The 18,177-nt window shown below is 40.1% G+C and overlaps 1 protein-coding gene across 1 annotated transcript in view; it reads left to right on the top strand.

Moving 5' to 3' along the window:
* Nucleotides 1-6,137: 6,137 nt before the first annotated feature.
* Nucleotides 6,138-18,177, top strand: part of notch3 (notch receptor 3) — a 29,311-nt gene continuing 17,271 nt past the window's right edge. Inside the window, exons 1-2 of the mRNA XM_081371544.1 lie at nucleotides 6,138-6,457; nucleotides 7,988-8,054. Of these exons, the coding sequence (XP_081227670.1) occupies nucleotides 6,397-6,457; nucleotides 7,988-8,054 (128 nt within the window). The 5' untranslated portion in view covers nucleotides 6,138-6,396. The remainder of the gene's footprint in view (nucleotides 6,458-7,987; nucleotides 8,055-18,177) is intronic.

Genomic DNA, 18,177 nt, shown 5'->3' with positions numbered 1-18,177 from the left:
CTTAGGAGCCCTTTTCAACAAGTCGCCAGTACCTCCTGTCCTCGAGTCAGATTTACAGCCCTAGGGAGGAGGCAGACGGAGAGGGGGCACTGTCCTGCAGCTGTCCACAACTGACTTAAGCACTTATTTCACACGAAAACACAGCAATGGCATTCAGAATTCCACCAGCTGGCTCTCGTCCAGCCCTCATCTGAAATATAGTTCCTGACACTGAGCAGCCAGCTTTTGCACACTCAACTAGTTCCTGCACACAAACACAGACGTCAGTAAAAGACACTGTGAACAGATTCTGATGGGCTGATGACTTGTTAAAAGGGACCGGGCAGTTTGCACTGGAGATTGGGACAGAGTTGTACTTTCTCATGGCTTAGACTTTCTGGGTTTGGACCCCTGAGACCAGCAATTAAACCCACCAACTGGACACAAATCACTTCTGCCTTGATGCAGCACAATCAAGCAGGAGAAAAAACAGAACATGAGATTGAGTGCGAAATGCGCCAAAAAATAAATGAACCCTTGATCCCTAAACACAAACATTCCTTCGCTCCCACACATCTACAGACACTGTAACACAGCATAGTTTCACACAACTTAATAATAATTTAGCGAGCTGGTGTGAAAATCAAACACCTTGTCTCCCAATGCCAGCAGTGATCTATCGTTCACTTATTTGCACAGGATAACAAGCTCTTTGTGTAATGCATGTTTGTGTGTGTGAATATGAGTGAGAGAGAGAGAAATGAGACAGGGGAAAGTGGGGGAATGTGGTAGGAGAGGTCAAACTGAGGAGACTGCTCACCAAGCTGTGTTTTAGGTCATAATAAAAACTGATTTATTTCCCAAACCTTTGAGCCTGAAATAGAACAGCGAATTGCTCTACTCTTCATGCAATGCATGTGTAATGGATTTTTTACTTGATCTATATGTTTATTTTGGGAGGGAAACACAAAAAAGGCTGTTCAAAACATAATGCTATGGGGTCTGCGGTCTGTGGCTATCTCAGAATCAGGGATAACAAAAATGTTTTGTATTTTTGACTTTTGAGATTTCATATATCTGCTTGGGAAATGCAGAGGTGTAACTGGGAGATGACCCTAACTTTCCAACGCACCAGAACTACAAGATTCATTTCTTATCAAGCAAGGAACAAACAGAGGGCAGAATGTAGGTGTGAGAAAATCTGACTATGTAGGAAAGACCAGGAGACGATTACGGGCAGAAAATGATAACATCACTGGTATGACTATAAATGGACAAATCCAAACCTTTACTACGGCTTCTCATAAGCCAAGAAAATACAAACAGAGATGACTAAAACGAAATGTCTATGAACAATACTCAAATCAGTCACTGAACAATGCAATACTCAAAACAATCACCGAACTTTGATCATGGAGCGAGTGCAAGGCAAGATGATAAAGACAGTGATCACAAAAGTAACTCTCTGATTGGCCATGACGTTTCTTAGTAGGGGTCTCCATTGCTGATTGGCCATGACGAGTTTTGTGGTGGGGGCTCTAAATCCTCTCCACACTCTCTGCAGGCGCTCAGTGGAGTTTTCCCACATAAATCACACCGAACTGGGGTGGTAAAATCATTATTGTCTTTTCAGGACTCACAGCTTGCTAGCACTTAAAGGCCAAGTAGTATGCTAGCACAACTAGTTCTCCTCTCGCTAAAAGGGTAGGTAACATTTAAACAGTCACAGTTCACGCAGTCTTTTATCACTCAGGGCTAAGTATACTTTGTAGAAGTCACTAAAAACCTGATGCCACAAACAGCTTTGCAACGCAAATATTCAAGCACTTGTTTCATACATGTTATACAAACATATGACTAACACTGAAGTCACATTGCATACTAGTTAAAATTATATATATATATAAAAACATTTGCATTGAGATTTTCATATTACTGATCTCAAATACCCAAATCTACTTGCAATGCTATATAATAAAACATTTTAAAGTTGAAGTAGCCATGTTGAAATACTTTTTTTTATACTATGCAAGCTTTAAGGGGACTATTGTGTGCCTGCAGTGCATGTGCACAACCACCCTATAATGATAAAATCCACCTATTCCTTTTTTTTTGGGCAAAGTAACGTCTCTTTGTCCACGAATGCTGAAGGACTCTGCCATATTAGCATAGACCCACCCGTAGCAAGCTGTACACTGTCCGCCATTTTCTCCAGGCTGGAGCAGCTGTAGTGACAAGAATGTCTCGTAAGCAACTCAGGTGTTTTGTTGTTGGACGTAAGAGTGAACATAAGTCTTCATTTACTCCCAACAGCTGAGCCCTGAGGACACAGTGCATTAGTTTTATTTTTGAAGGGAGATTGTCCTGTTTTGTTGTAACAGCCGGTGATTGCCAAGAGCTCTTGAAGCTCCACCCTCTTGAAAACTAAAAGTTCACTGAGGACATTAATGTCCAAAACAGATTTAAGAAAGCAATTCATATGTTTATTACCACCACGTGTAAAAACTCACTTTCAAAACACTGATGTATTTGTTAAAGAAGCCTGACAAAGCATTGCAAGCTTCATCAATGGCATGAGTTTGGGGTGGGACTACCTGTTTGTGGTGCAGAAACTTCACAAAAAAAATCTAGGCCTTCCTAATACTAGATTTTCAATAGCCAGTTCTAACCTACCAAATCGTTAAACAGGATTGGTGAGTTTTGATATTAATGATGAAAGCCATTCTGCTACACTGGTATCCTCCCCTCTTTGATAAATTCAAATGCAGTTTTACAGTTTTCAATCCCTTCCGCCAATTATTTTTTAGACTTATCTGTATCAGTGTGCAGTAATCGTCAGCAATCTCCACTGGGATGTCTGGGGTGGGGGGGTTAAGTGGGTGAAGAGAGAGGAACAGGGACGTTTGACTTCCCACAGGGTGGTCCACCTTCAAAAAGCAGATTCACCATCCCACTTTCATTTAGAAAAAGGCAAACACACAGTACCATTCAACCCACACAAAGAACAAAAAACAGTAAAAGAACAAAAAAAGCAGACTGGATTACAAAGCATTACGTCACAATAGTACTCAAATATGTGGTGATGTTTGATGCACATCAATATAGTTAGTCAAGAGTCTGTACAGCTGGGCAAATGACTGCCATTAACATGGAATTACTCGTTTGGAAATACCACATCAATGGCATGTTTAAATAATCAGAAACTAGGCAAACGACCTCTACATTTCCCAGGTGCTGAAAGCAAGCATGAGACCATGTTTTACCTTCACCAGCAGTAAACGGGGCAGTAAATCCCAGTGTCCGTCACCTTGTTGTTTGTCTGATGTTGGAACCCCTCGGAGCTCTGCGAGAATCTCATCACCTTTCTTTCCCTTCATTTTCACTTTAGTTTCTAAAAACATACACACCTCTGCAGTTTCACACACTGCTGACATAAATCAACAAATAAACTGTAGTGTCATATAACATTAAATTCTCAAAACATTAAATACAAAATGCTCTTCTAAAAAAAAAAACTCATGTTTAAATGTAATCTTAACGTGGCCACATTTTAATTGCCTGAGGTGCACATATGAAACATTTCATGCCAAGGTTAATGAGACTAAAGATTGTCATCTGATAAGACAGCTAACACAATGCTTTGAAATTTAACGGTATAATGCGCTTCAACCGGTTCCTTAAAAAACAAATTTTCACTGCTCTAGAAAGCCATTAATCATCATGTTTTTTCTCTCATATTTGAACTGAAACGAACTCAGATTCTCCTCTCTCTCTTTGTCATCAGAGCACTGTAACAACAGAGCCATTTATACGGATCTTTGCCAAGTCATCTGCCAGCCGTAACCACAGTGTGACAGACAGACAAAAAATATTGCCTCCCCTTCACTACAGCGTGTGCATGAATTAACCTCGCACACAACAAAACAATAAACAAAACAGCGTCCCAAAACACGGCGGGTGAGAATGTCTCCTGTTTGTACTCCAAATATTCAAAATGACATCTCAAAGAAGAGGACGCTACATCAGACAACTGTTGCTTAACATTCTCCGATTATCTAGCAAAACCAGAAGAGAGCCCTGATAATCTGAAGTGCACACTCAAAGGAATATAAATACTCTAGGAGAGTCTTTGATTCAAAATAGTAGAGTGAAAAGTGATGAAAACCAACTTGAATTAACTAAATTAACTTGTATTAAACCACAACAAATAAGAGCGGGTGCTGAAGTTATGGTTTTTAGTGAAATGATGCAATTAAAGAATCCCATTTCTCTGTTTGAAGACAAATTGTATTAAATATGATATATAGCATAGCCATAAATGTAAGACAGCCTATTTCTTGGCCATTTCCAATACAGGGCCACCAATATAAAAATTCTGGCTGACAGTAATAAACCGATAATTACTTTTTTAAATGTTATGATTAATTAAAAATCCAATTAAAAATAATACACTGAAAATGTACATGATTCAACATTGTGTGATGTGCAATATGAAAAAATGCATATTAATTTTGAGATTTGAAAAAAGGTCACATTTAATATTAAATTATAGGTGTTTTTTAAAGATTTACTTTAAGTGAGCCTGAGATTATAGCAAAAGTAAATTTGCTATAATTATTATTCCAAATGTAAAATTAGGAGAAATACGCTTGGCATGCACAGCTGTATCCAATATCAACCAACACTGATAAATAAAAAAAATCTCTAATATAGGCCAGTAACTGATATGGTGCTGAACTATTCAGACATAACGTAATAATTACCACAACTGTGAAATAAAATACATGTAATGATTTTAGGCTAAATGTCTTAGCTGGAGGATTCAGGAAAACAATCTTTGTATGAATCTCTGGATTGAATTTTGCCGTTCTAGATAGGCCAAGCAAACTTTCTGCATAACCCAAAAGGATGTCATTCTTTCTAACAAACTTTTGTTGCGAGTTTGTTAGATTCCATACACATTGCTTGCACTAATTTATTCAATGATAGATGGGGGACAAACCACATCCCTAAATGTTAGTGTTTTGCCACCTCCCCCCTCCTGCACCCCCTGCAGAGAGAAACTGTGTCATAATGCAGTACCCCTTTTCTCATTCAAATGACTGCCATTGTCTCTATAAGCAACCAGCTCTGCTATGTGCCACAGAACAACTGAGTCTCTATATGTTGCAGAAAATGAGTACACCAGGGCAGGGCTTCTTACTGAAGAAGCTTCACTGAACATCCATGCTGCTTTGCGAGAAATGAGGGAGGGAAACGTCTGCTCTCATTTCCATCTAACACATACAATTCATATTCTTTAGCCCAAAATCTAGAGTAAACACACAAACACATGTTGCCCTATATGGGAGACGTCTGCTATTGTAAATCAAATAGGCAGATTACCAAATCTCCAGAACTAAATAAAACATTTTTAAAAATGTTTGCATCATTTTTGTTTCATAATCCTAGTGTACAACTTGGTTGGTTTTATTCTAGACTCAGACATGTTGCTTTGCTTAGCTGTGAGTCTGATTAGCTCTCATTAGCATGGTTGCCAGGTTTAAGTAAATCTCTTAATGATACCGTTTATTTAATTGTTATTTCTGTTTCTTAAAGTGTTTCAGTATATTCCCTACAATAAACATTATACTTGGCAGTTTAGGCTGATTGTGATTACTGATAATGAATGAAATCGTGTTAGCCTAGTATAGCCTAGACTCATAAGCCAAGCAAACAAGCAAACATCTAATTCACCTCAGGTTTAATTGATGTCTGCCCATATACACTCGCTAAATTCTGTTTAGTTAAATGCATTATTTTAAAATTATATATATACATACCTAAACTTAATATGATTCACTGTTTTGCCCCTCCTCAACGTTTACTAGCATCAAAACGGTCTTCAATGTACCTTACATTTGATAATTTAATTAGTTAACCTGTGGTTTTGTGTGATATACCAAGAACAAACGTTTCTTTTAAACCTCGTTTAAGTTTTAAACTTCTACATACTTATTTTTCGGAGGGAAGACGGATTCGGATTCATTTCGAAGCCTTTAAGTTTGACGAACCCGCTCTATTCATTCCGGCGGAAGGGCGAACAACACACTTGAGTGAGCGAAGGCTTGAGATGGGGGCGGAGTGATACAAAGGCTGACGGTGGACTCCGATTCGAAGTGAGTGAAGTGGAGAAACTTTTTCAAAAGTTCCTGGAGGTGTTTCGAGACACACAGCAGCCGAGTCCGAGCTGCAGAGGGAAATACGGAATTGGACTATATCGAAAACGCTCAATTTCTATGAAATTCACTCAAGTTAACTTTATGACGCTGCTTCATCTTAATGTGATTCCTTGGAACTTCAATCCCCGTGTCATTTTTTAAAGGATGTATTATTGCTAACATTTCAAAAAAGGAGTAGGATCGAGTTTCCACAGAAATGGGGAATTACAGTCTTTGGATATTTCTGTCAATTTTATATCTGGTGCAAAATAGCGAAGGTAGGATGACTGATTCTTTTCTCCCTTTTTTTGTAAGGGTAGTGTTTTAGGACATGTGTGGACGCATAACCTGTTACATTAGAATCAACGAAAGAACTTAAAACATCCCGACCTGTTGTCTTCGATTTATTAATTTTAATTTATGAGGTTCAGAATCATTTGCTGCTTTGCTCACAGATGTTTGATGCAGGATGTGCCATAATTGATAGCTCTCATAAACGTTTTTGTTTCAGTCCATCACTGGTTCGGTATAAATTTCAATGCAAAACAATAAGTTTTTGCAATAAACCTTTGCACTTTTTAGTATGCGCCGAGTATTGTTGTGAAGACCATTGCAGAACATTATGCACGAGTATTCAATGATGATGGGATTTAAAGAGTTCAGACCTCACGAGGAATTCTCTTTGTTGGTGGTGAATGTTGCATTTGCTAAATTGCTTGTTGTCGTGTAACTTTTACAAGTTTAGTTCTTCTACATAACATAAGTAAGTTTAGAGGGCATTGCGTTAGTTGGGTCTGTATGCATTTTGTCCTTGTCTGAATAGCTGAACCGTGAGAAAATAACATTGAATGTCCGCTTCGCTGCACTGGTGATAAGCGACCTATCAACGTGCATAGTAATTGAGATTGTCATCAAGGTATACTGTTAAATCACTGCACTAGATTATATCTGAATTTTATATTTTACGTTACTGATTTGGTCAAAAAGACTTGATGAATGGAAATATGCTTGTACATGATGAGTTTTGGGAGGTCTACTTGAAGCTTTTATGCTTTTTTTTTTTTTTTTTTTTTACAATCTTTACAAATAACAATTAGCAAATTATCTTTGTTTTGTTTTTTCATAGAGGTGGTAATGAGCGAAACAAATTTTTATTTTATTTTTAAATCCGAGATTTGTTTTATCCAGTTTCTTACCATAAAATTATGAAATAGGCTACTATTGTTTGCTTGAGACGGAATACCATTTTCTCTTGTTCTTCTTGTGAGTTCAGTCGATATACTTAAAGTAGATACACATAAAATAAAATAAAATACAAACCTATATTCTGGAATGAAAAAGAATACATCAACAGATGCATGCCCTTGTCTTTCGGCAGCCTTTCGAAGATAACAGGATGCATCTTCATAGCTAATTTATCGACAAAAGTAGGCTACTGCTGCTTTAACGAAGTATTATAACATTATCGGAAATCATACGCCTCCTATCGTTTTTCGTATTTGAGAAGAGTTCACGTGCTGAATTCTATTGTCATTCGATTCGAACAAAGCGGGAGTCTGTGTGAAAGAATCTGAATGTTATCTCACGGCACTCTAATAGATAAGACTCAATGTATATTATTTACCAAAGAGTAGGTTAAATAAACCGACAGCTATGAGTGACCATCTGTAGGCTAATATGCTTGTTGTATGTGTTTCATTGAAATAAATGAGATGTAATATGTCATATTTCAGGGTTGTTGATTATTCTTTGCTTTTATCGTTGAATTTGAAGTAGTCTCTGCCTCATTGTGCCCTCTCTTTCCACAGGATTGCGCTGCGTGGATACACACAGGCCGTGCGAAAATGGAGGAATATGTATCGATTCAAGATGCTTGTAAGCTTACAGTTGCAAATTTTTATATTATTTTTATATTGCAAATACAATTCTGTTCGATACACTATTGTCTGATGTTTAGTTAAAACTAAAAATTGTTTGATAAATGCATAACATTCACAGTGGTGTGTGTTGACTGTTCTAAACAGGTGGTACTGGATGACATATCGCTGTTATTCAGCCTTGGTTATCAGTTTTGCATAGTTTCAATCACTTTTGCACAGTGTCGAAAAGGGAACTGGAGTGTAGCAAAACACAGAGCAATGTTGTATTGTCTTGTACATGTAGGAGGTCTGTTTTGAAAAGTGTCCTATGAGTTTTATTAAGGAAAATAATTCACCAGATTCTATGACTCATAGTTAACTCAAATTGGACTATAATTTTTTGCTAACAATAAATGCCCTCTACACCTGTCCACGAGATATCAGTCACATAAAATATATGAGTGAACTTCTGATAGTGAATCTATGGAAGCTTTTTTTGCTCATGCCAAGTAGTTTTCCAAAATACGTAGCGTTCCTTCTCACAGGCTGTCTTCATTGTTTATGCTAATACAAAGTGATTGTTATCACATGAAAGCCTGGGGCTGTTGTTTTATGTTTCCCGCCTGATTTGGAAAACTGTGTCTGTGCACTCTAGCTTCCATTCATGGTGATTAGTGTTTTTTTTTTTCCAGGAGGCACTGGTACGTGGGAACCACTCTCATTGGTTTTATGTGACAGCCAAATCAAAAGGGTGTTAAACTAAAATCAATAATTTTGTTTTGTATGTGTATCTCTACAAATCATTGGTTGTAAGAAAGAGGGGGGGAGGGGGTCATTCTTTATCTGAAAATGAAACATTGCATTATCTTCTGCAGTCATGTTTATTACTTAATGGTATTTGTTCACTCCTTTACCTTTCCTTAAAACAAATATAACACAACCAAGTAAAACTGCCCCCACTGCACTATTAGTGTTCCCTCTAAGACAAACCTTTTATAATTCATGTAGCTTGTAAGTGTCAGGTTTTTTTTATAAGAATAATTTGGTTATTTAAATATCTGTAAGGTGCTCTTGTTGTGTGCCCTTAAGGAATTATCAACCTACTTCAATCACTCCACCATTAACCAAAGAATCTCACACCCCCAGGCAAGTAGTTATTGCCTGCTCACTGGCCAGGTATACTGGATGAAGCCTCATTGTACTTTAAACCTGAAATTTGAATGCAAACTCACACCAAAGGGTGGTTGGTTATGGGTGTGGAAACTGGGAGTTATGTCCTAACTGATTGATGATTGTTGAGGTAAACTGAAGCCTTTAGCCATTCATTTGTTTCTTGAAACTTGGTGTGTATTTATAATTCTCATAAAACTCTGGAGTTAGATAAATATGGCAAGGCGGCACTAAAATGCCTTTTGTGTCAGTGTCACAGTATTAATCATTACCCAGCACACCTCAGGCTAAGTTATGAACACAGCCTGTTAGTAAATGTGTAATGAAGTTAGTGCTTTGTTCTGTTGTCATTCTTGCTCTACCCATCTACAAAGTTTTTGTTTTAAATTAGACATTTTGTTGATAGCATTTATGTTATAACACATTTTATCTTTTGTCTTGTTTTTTAAGAGTTTAAGTGTGTGTGAAGAGCAGTTCACTCACAATCTATTGCGCCTGTGTCACCAGGTGGTATTTTTCAAGTAAAAAGGAATTAAAAAAAAAAAAAATTTTTTAAAGAGGACAGTAAATGTCATGCCACACAGCACAGTAATACAACCATCTGGAATGGCCAGCCACAAGAGAGTGGTCCGACCAGTCCTTAAGCTATGGGGACAGTAGACCCACTCCAACCCCCTCCCTGGAGATCCTGATGAAATCAGAGATCCAAAACAACAGAAAGGGACCTTTTTTCCTCCAGATACCAACCTGTAACCCAGCACCGCTGGAGAGACCAGAGAGAGTAGAAGGAGGAGGACTAGAGAAGAAAGGGCATATGAGAGTAAGAGAACAACAGAGAAAACAGTGGATAATGGCACCTTTTGCAAACAGAGGCAAAGGTTGAACTAGACGTAGTAAGGAGTACTGGTTGGGACCGCAGAATTACACAAGAACACCAAGCTGTGTTGAAATCTGGTCTCTGAGAAAAACCTTGGCAACAAATCTTCCACCTGTTCCTCCCCATGATGTTTTCCTTCCTTACCACGAGAGCTTGTGTGCCTGGAGGAAGTTAATTGTCCTATTTAGTGTAGTATCCTTGTTGTGAGAGCTCTCTGGTGACTGTAATATTATGCGAATATGCCCCTTAGGACTGTAATTGTTACCAGCTCAATTATGTTGACTGTTGTTTAACCAGTGTCTGGTTGAGGCATATACTGAGCCCTAGTACTTGTTTGTATCCTGTGTCATTTCATGGTCCCCTGCGCTGAGAGCTTCAGTGGCTGGTGCAGTCCATGACAGATTACAGGAGTAATCCTTCTCTAACTCTCTCCAATGAGTGCTTCTTTACAATGGGCCACAGTCCAATGCTTCTTTGGCTACTTTTATGAGCTAACACAGGGTTAACATCTGGAATATTAAGGGGAGCTGTTTTGTGCTTTTATTGTGGCACAGGTATGTAAAGCATATCATATAATCCCTGTAAAATTTGTTTATGTAGTTGCCAAACTGACTCGATGGTGGTGACAACAAGAATAAAGTTTGGAGTATAAGGGGATACTGGTCTGTGGATCCGGTGATTAAATTCTGGCCCTGCTATGGTCCGTCGCTCTTTGAATCCATTTTCTATAGGAAATGCAAGGCATGGAACGACAGCGCACTTGTTGTGAAGAGTCCAGGAATGTCACTCAAGGTGAAGAGTCAGGAAGCTCTGTTAAAGTGTCGTTGTGCCTCTAATCTCATCCCCCCAGTGTGGAGAGCATGCAAGCAAGTGCAACCACGGTGTGGGATAGTCTCGACTGAAGCAAAGAGATAATTAGGCAGATTGTGAGTGTGTCATTCAGAGAGGGTCCAGCTGGAAGAATAAGGCGGGGTGGGGATGTGTGTTGGAGAGAGGGGGTTGTGCTTGGGTGTGGAGGGACAGCTGGTGGATGTTGTGATGGTAATCCAGTGAAGTCAGACCCTTACAAAGGGGGAGCGAAGGGCCAGGTGCTGCCATTGAGCGGCCTGCCGCCCCATGCCGAGACAGACGGGCCTATGGAGGAGAGGAGCCGGCGGCCCACGGGCCTCCTAACACATGCTCACACACACGCAGCGAAGTGATGTGGAGGTTCTCCATTGTCTCTGCAGCCTCTGCAAGCCCAGGCCACTGTCACTCTATGAGAACAAACAGTGGAGATGAAAGTGTGTGAGCCACAGAGCAGAGAAAAGAGACATCAGTGTTTGCATTTTCCCACTCATTTGCTCAAAAAGGATGCGGTTACAGTGGGGCTCTGTCCGTTATTGATGGTGTCGCCTTGACCCCAGTAGCAGAGTGAGTCTATAAATTGTGAGTGTTGCATTTTACTGACCCATGGAAGCTCTCTGCCTCTTAAGACATGATATATAAAGATAGTTAGACATGAAGCAGGCTCTGCTAAAATTTTGCACAATTTTTACAAAAAGGAATAATTAACAACTACAAGTTGATATCCAAGGCCTCAGCTGATTTACTTAAAGAACCGTGTATACCGATAGTTATGTTTATATCGTAAAGGCTGGAACACTGTTTGTTTATATTGAGTTTGGCACTTAAGAGATAAAGTTACTTTGCCTTAATATATAGTGGATTAGTGTGGAATGCTTTGTAAGATTCCTGCTCTGCCGCCACTGCATTCATTGCTGTCGTTACCTCTAGTCTATTCAGGATCCAGGATAAAGGATGTTTTGAGCAAAACTGTCAAAATTATGTGTAAGGTAATGTCTGTTTGCGGAATAGATTGAGACATCCACTTGAAAGTAAGCAGATTGAGAAGAGAACCCTACTGATTTGATGGGGTTGGAGTGTAATTGAGTTTGACTGTAGGGTGAATGAAGTGACGAAGGTCTATATGGTTTGATGCCGCAAGCAGGGAGTCCTTGTTCCCAGGCCCTGTCACAGGAAGTGCTGACTCCTGACCCCTCTACTTTACTCACATCCTGTCTATCAAGACAGCTAAGGAGAGCTTATGATGTGCTCTTGTTCTCTCTTTTTCTAACTCCTTATTTTACCCTCCAGATATGATATCAACTACTGGGGTCCAGAGAGACAATCTACTTTAACCACCCTTGAATCCTGGATTCAAACATTTGCTAATCACTTTAAATTAATTCAATCTGATACGATCATACATTCACATAATGTACTGCAGGAGTAGGCATAACTGATAATCTAAGAAGGAAAGTTGTAGTTTGTTTGTGTGTTTATTGATGATGTGGAAGATAAGACCAAGGATCTGAGAAGTTTACGGGTGACAGAGTTGGAGATAAGAGGCATTCTTTGGCCTCTACCTGAGTGTTCTCTTCCACTCTTATCAGACACTCTGAAGCTGTTTTCTGATCACAGCCACATTAAAGCTTTCCAAAGTGTTTCTAAATATGATGTAGAGATGAACTGGGAGTTTTCATCCCAACTATCTGCATATTTTGTGATTTATGAGATAGATTAGAGTGGTTGGAAGCATTTTTATATGATGTACTTAATGCACAAAATGGGAGATTGTAAAATTCCTATTTGCTTAATGCATACTACAGGACACACCAGGTTATAGCTAAAAGTAATTTTGGAGTTTTAGCTTTGCGGTTGTGGAATGCAAAACGTCTTCCATTTCTAGTTTTCTCAGATTCTCGAATTGTCTTTAGATCTGCAGAATCAGTAAGAAAAGTCTGCTTCTCTTTGAGTTCCAAGAGATCTGGATCGGTTTAGGTGCTGGGGTGGGGTTTTGTGGTGAAGTACAGCAAAGAATGCTTTGGAAGACCTCGAGTCTGGGGTGCATGCAATGCGGTTGTGGTTGGCTTGTTAGCAATACCAGAAATTCTGGTTGTTGTTTTTTTTTTGTGAGCATTGACATAAATTTCTATACACCAAATGTTTTTCAAAAGCGTTACATCTGATCTGATGAAAATATTTTGCCCTAGAGTTTGTGTGAACTTATAGTTTGATAAGATCTGTGTTAAGGCTTTAGCCATGAGTCTTGAATGACCATATTATTGTTTTAGTCCACTTCCAGTCAGTTTATTGTTAATAATCTCACAGATGAATAATTATGTGGCCAATGCAACGCAGCAGGACAATGGGTCATCTCTCTCTACATCTACCAATCTACATATTTCCACAGGTTGACAGGTGTTTTTTTGTTGGAAAGTTTTTTTATTTGTTAAAATCCACATGAAAATGATCCACATGAAAACCGGCCTACAACCATATTCTAAAAAGCCCTTTCAAGTGCTGTAGGCACAATTTTGATTCCAATTTTTGAAATTCTCTACTTTCAGCGATAATAGAAAGCTTATATGGAAGGTTCAGTTCCTGTGAAAGTTCTGCCCTCACAAACCCCCACCCTTTCAGCTCTCTCCTCAGCCATGGGTTACTGTTGCCAGGCTACAGCAGAGGCCTGTTGGTTCGTTTGAGCACAGGCCTGAAAGCCTGGCTGTTTGGGCCACCGCTCCCCCGTCCCTAAACAATAGGGTTCTGACTACTTTAGCTCTTTTATTTGGCCCACAAAATGCTCCCCTACCCCCACTTTGGTTCCTCTTTGAGAAGATGGGGAACTGGGAGGGGGCAGTTGGGGGAGGGGGAACAGGCTCTAGTTGGCAGTGTGGTGTCGGTATGGGCTCTTTACAAAGGAATTGAGCAGCTATATGCCAAACCCCGCCACAGACATTTTTCAGGGGACTTTTGGAATTTTGATACCCTGAAAGTTGCTTCATCAGTTTTCACAGCAAACAAAACCGGGTTTAGTTTCAGTGACATTGATAGCAGGTGACCTACACGCAACTGACTTCCTACTAAGGAAAGAGTTGGCCGTGAGAAGTGCATGGTTATTGTCTTTCACCTCAGAATGGGAAGGATGGCTTCAAGTACCCGGGAGATTGAAATTCTGTTGGGAACTCTCTCATGCTTGGTGCCTCCTGGACCATGACTGACCAGATGAAGCACTTTCAGAGAGACGTGGTGTGTTTGTGCTTCTCTTCCACAGGTGCTATGACCTTAGACTGCTAGATGATTGTATGGTATTGTGCTAAAGAGAATAGTGTCAGGTGACACTGCCACAATGACCTCTGAGTTCAGGAAAAACGGCATTGAGTTTCAAAAGTGAGCAGAGATGCCGAGCTTCACACACATAAATCATTCCGGCAGCATCCAAAAAGCCCCTGTGTACTACATGCAAGTTACAAAATGCTGTTAGGTCCCATGTGATTCTTTTGATATGGTCCATAGGTACACCTTTACTATATGTATACATAAATGAAGGCCTTTTCATTGTTTTCTCAGTCTGATATGTCTTGTGGTTTCTCAGCATCCTAGGAGAGGAAATTGTTCGTAAGTCACACAACGTGTTTGAGTGTGCATGTGAGGTATTTGTGGTGGCGTTTGACTGCATCAGTGCACTTAGTTGTTTTATCTAGTCTTTCTCTCAGTTAAGAGTCTTGGCTTAATTGTTAACCTGTCCAACTGCTTCATTAACCTTCCAACTTCCAGCATTATCAGGGAAGATGCTGCTATGCTTGTGCATGTGATCTAACAGCCTGCGTTCATGTGTGTGTGTGTTTGTGCACATCTGTTTGGAGATTCACAGACCGAATAGTGCCATTGTTTTGGGTGTAATCCTTTAAAGAAGCAGAGAGAAGCGGAAAGCCAAAGCAGTGCTGACAGATGTGAACAGTTGTTTGGTGCTATTTGCAGCTGGCGTGAGCCATCAGTGGTGTTGTGACATTGGAGGATTACTGTTTCTGCCCTCTTCCTATCTCACCCATGTCTACTCTATTCCTTAGGGGCCAGGGGTCTACTCTTGGTACATTCTAAATCAATGGTCATGCTGAGTAACATCCTATCTTAAATCAAAAACTACCAATTTCCATCCGTACAACACTCAAAATTGTCCAAAATCTTCTTTTTAGAAAATTCTCGCTCACAGTGGAGTTCCTGCCAGATTGAATGCCCTTTACAATGAGTTATTTTTTTTTCACTCTGAAAGCTCTGATAGGACTCTTGGCTGTATGTTTTTGGACGAATGATAGGCACAGCCAAGGCCTAGACAAAAGAATGTGTGTTTTGGCTGCAGAACACCGTGTGAGGACAAATATCCTAACCTCCCCCTGCTGCTACTTGACCAATATCTACACATTCTCACACACTTTCACGAAGGTTTTCACAATGCAATAAGTATGAAACTCCAGCACGGATACAAACACATAGAGGGAATGCATTCCAAAACTCACACACACATGCATGTTATCATGTTTTGTAAGGCCAGAGGCTCCCTCTCTTTGTGTTTGGAAATAGCTCTTGTCAACACATCCACAATTCCTCATAGTCCAGTAACTCTTTGAAATCCCACAAGCAGTTCCTCGGTCATCCTGCCCATTGTGATTGGTCCAAAAAGTTTCTCTTTTGTTTAACCATTTGCTGACCTTTTTTTTTTTTTTGTAACAAAAGATACATGTAAAAATTGCTCCGTTAGATGTACCACAGAATCTATCCAGTTTGGCCTTTATCACAAATTCCTTACTGCTCATGTACACATGCACTCGATGTAAACTGCTTCCTAGAGCCAAAGACAGGCAAACAACAGGTTGTAAAGTAGGCTGTCTGCATTCTTCAAAGGCCTATCGTGCAGAATGGCCATTTTTATAAGGGCTTGAGTGTCAGACTGCATGCTAGTTGAACCTTGATGCGGTTCTCCTCAAAACTCTTTTTGTGCCGCAACTCCCCATTTCATTTTTTTTTTTACCCCAAAGAATCCAGACATAGTTAATTTGCCTCTAAATAAACCCAGCCAAGCCATGACAAATAGCCATGGGGATGAAGGGTAGGGGGTGATTGGTGGGGTGTCAGGCTTGCTCGGTCGTCTGTGAGGTTGCCACAGCAACAGGGATCTGGGATTCAGAAAGAGTGTGAGTGTTTTCAGAGCAGGAGACGAGGGATTACAGGAAATATGACAGGACATGACTCTCCGTACCGGACTCTTTCCCCCATCCCACCCTCCAAAAAACATTCTTTCCCTACCAGACACCCCCAACCTACCCCCACTACACTGCCTGACATTATCATCACAATCAGACTGCTGACCTCTGACATTTGACCTCCCAGCATGTGAAGGGTTCATAGGGAAAATCAGTGTGCCGCATTGGGGGCTTCAGGAGATGGAGGAGTAGCCCTGGGTATTCATGAAGAATTGTTTCTTACTTATTGCTGATCTGTTTCCTACTTGCTTTGCCTTTAGAGTTGAGATAAAACTCCCCATAGACACGCAGTGTTAACTTACGGCATTTCATGTAGCCAGCTGTATTGGAAAAAATTGTAACAGGCATGATTCATTTTGTTTTTGATATGTCACCCCTAAGTTTGGTCCAGTTGGCCTCTTTACTTCACATTCTCAGACTTTATGATAAAAACAACCAACCATGGCCGGCAAATACACTCTTGTGTTGTTAAGTCAACAGTACTGTTATTAATATGCAGACTTCACCAATGAACTGAGCAAGTGAAGAGAGTTTTACATTTTCCTCTTCTTCTATTCCATCAAGCAGTGAATTTTAACCTTAACATAACATGTCCTCTTCAGTATCAGATGTAAGTCTCGTTAATCAGAAGACTTGGGATTCTTGATGCCAGCAACTTAATCTTGGCTCCCTTATGTATGTTTTTTGGTTCCAGTTCCAGAATATTTTATTACTCCCATATGAAACATTTTTGTAGGTGTGTCTTCCAAACAGCAGAACACTGTGGCGTCATCCTCTATTGTCTTGCTGGGTAGAAAAACAGTTCACCAGAGTTTGAATTATCTCTAATTTTGATGAAATGGTTGAATGGAAAGTATAGATCATGAACAGCTAGCAGGCTCCCTCTGTGGTCCTGCAGAAGTCTAAAACAGCACCCCCTATATGCCAAACGCTTTTTTAAAGCCCCTCTCCAAGGTCAGAAAGAAACTGCTTCGAATTTGTGTGGGGGAGGAGACGCCAGCCACAAAAGAAGAAAAACAACAAAGGGACAGATAGCTCAGTGTAAAAAGTGGTCATCCTATAACAGAAAGAGGAGGAAAAGCCATTGTTGTCTCTGCCCAGGGGTTGTTTTACAGTGGAAAGAGAGAGAGGGCCTGAGGGGGGACACAGAGAGAACAGACCATCCCAGTGCTTGTCATCAGCTTCAAACGGTCTTTTTGATGTGGGAGTTCATCCTGTGGTGGGGCTCCCTGTGTGGGTGTAGGGTTACCCAATACACACTGGCTTCTCATGCCTAGCTTACCAAAGGCCCCAGAGCCCATGATAGAGACGGCTTTTTTTAGGAAAAAGTTGTTTATTTTATCTTACCTGTTCAGTTTCAGGTCCCACTCAATCGTCCATCAAGATAACCTTCCTGTACTGAAAAGCATAGAATTAGAGCGGAAAGAACTGTATTCAACTGCCACAAAGTGGCTTTACCAACATATCATCTATGTTTTGTTGTCTCCTGTCTTTTGAGTGGTCGCCATTGTGAGGTAACACATGGAATACAGTGCAAGGTCTCATGGGTGAACACAGATAGTTCTGTGTTTTACTATTGACAGCCGTGTTTTACTATTGAATGCAGCGAAGAAATTGGAAAATCAGTAATAATCCTGGAATGCAAACTGGCATGGAGAATAGCATGCTTTCTGTATTGGAATACCAAAGAATGTGCAAAGTGTGCTCTGCTGTTACAGTCAAGTCAGACATATATGCAACATCTGGGGGATAGCATAAAATTTAGTGTTTTTCTCTGTGTGTGTGTGTTTGGTCCTGGTAAACCCTACGTTGTGGGGACCAAAAGTCCTTATACAAGAATAATAATACCAGTGTGTGTGTGTGTGTGTGTGTGTGTGTGTGTGTGTGTGTGTGGATTATCACCTGCTCCCTAACCTTGTTTTATACTAAGCTTAGTATATTTTCTATTTATGTTTTCTGTGCATGAGTTTGGAGAGATACTGGACCTGGCCTGTTGATAAAAGTTTCTG

The sequence above is a fragment of the Scardinius erythrophthalmus genome (assembly GCF_964197995.2).
Source record: "Scardinius erythrophthalmus genome assembly, chromosome: 1".
Lineage (NCBI taxonomy): Eukaryota > Metazoa > Chordata > Actinopteri > Cypriniformes > Leuciscidae > Scardinius > Scardinius erythrophthalmus.
The sequence above is the reverse complement of the archived record's forward strand: the minus strand, read 5'-3'. Positions and strand labels throughout refer to the sequence as shown.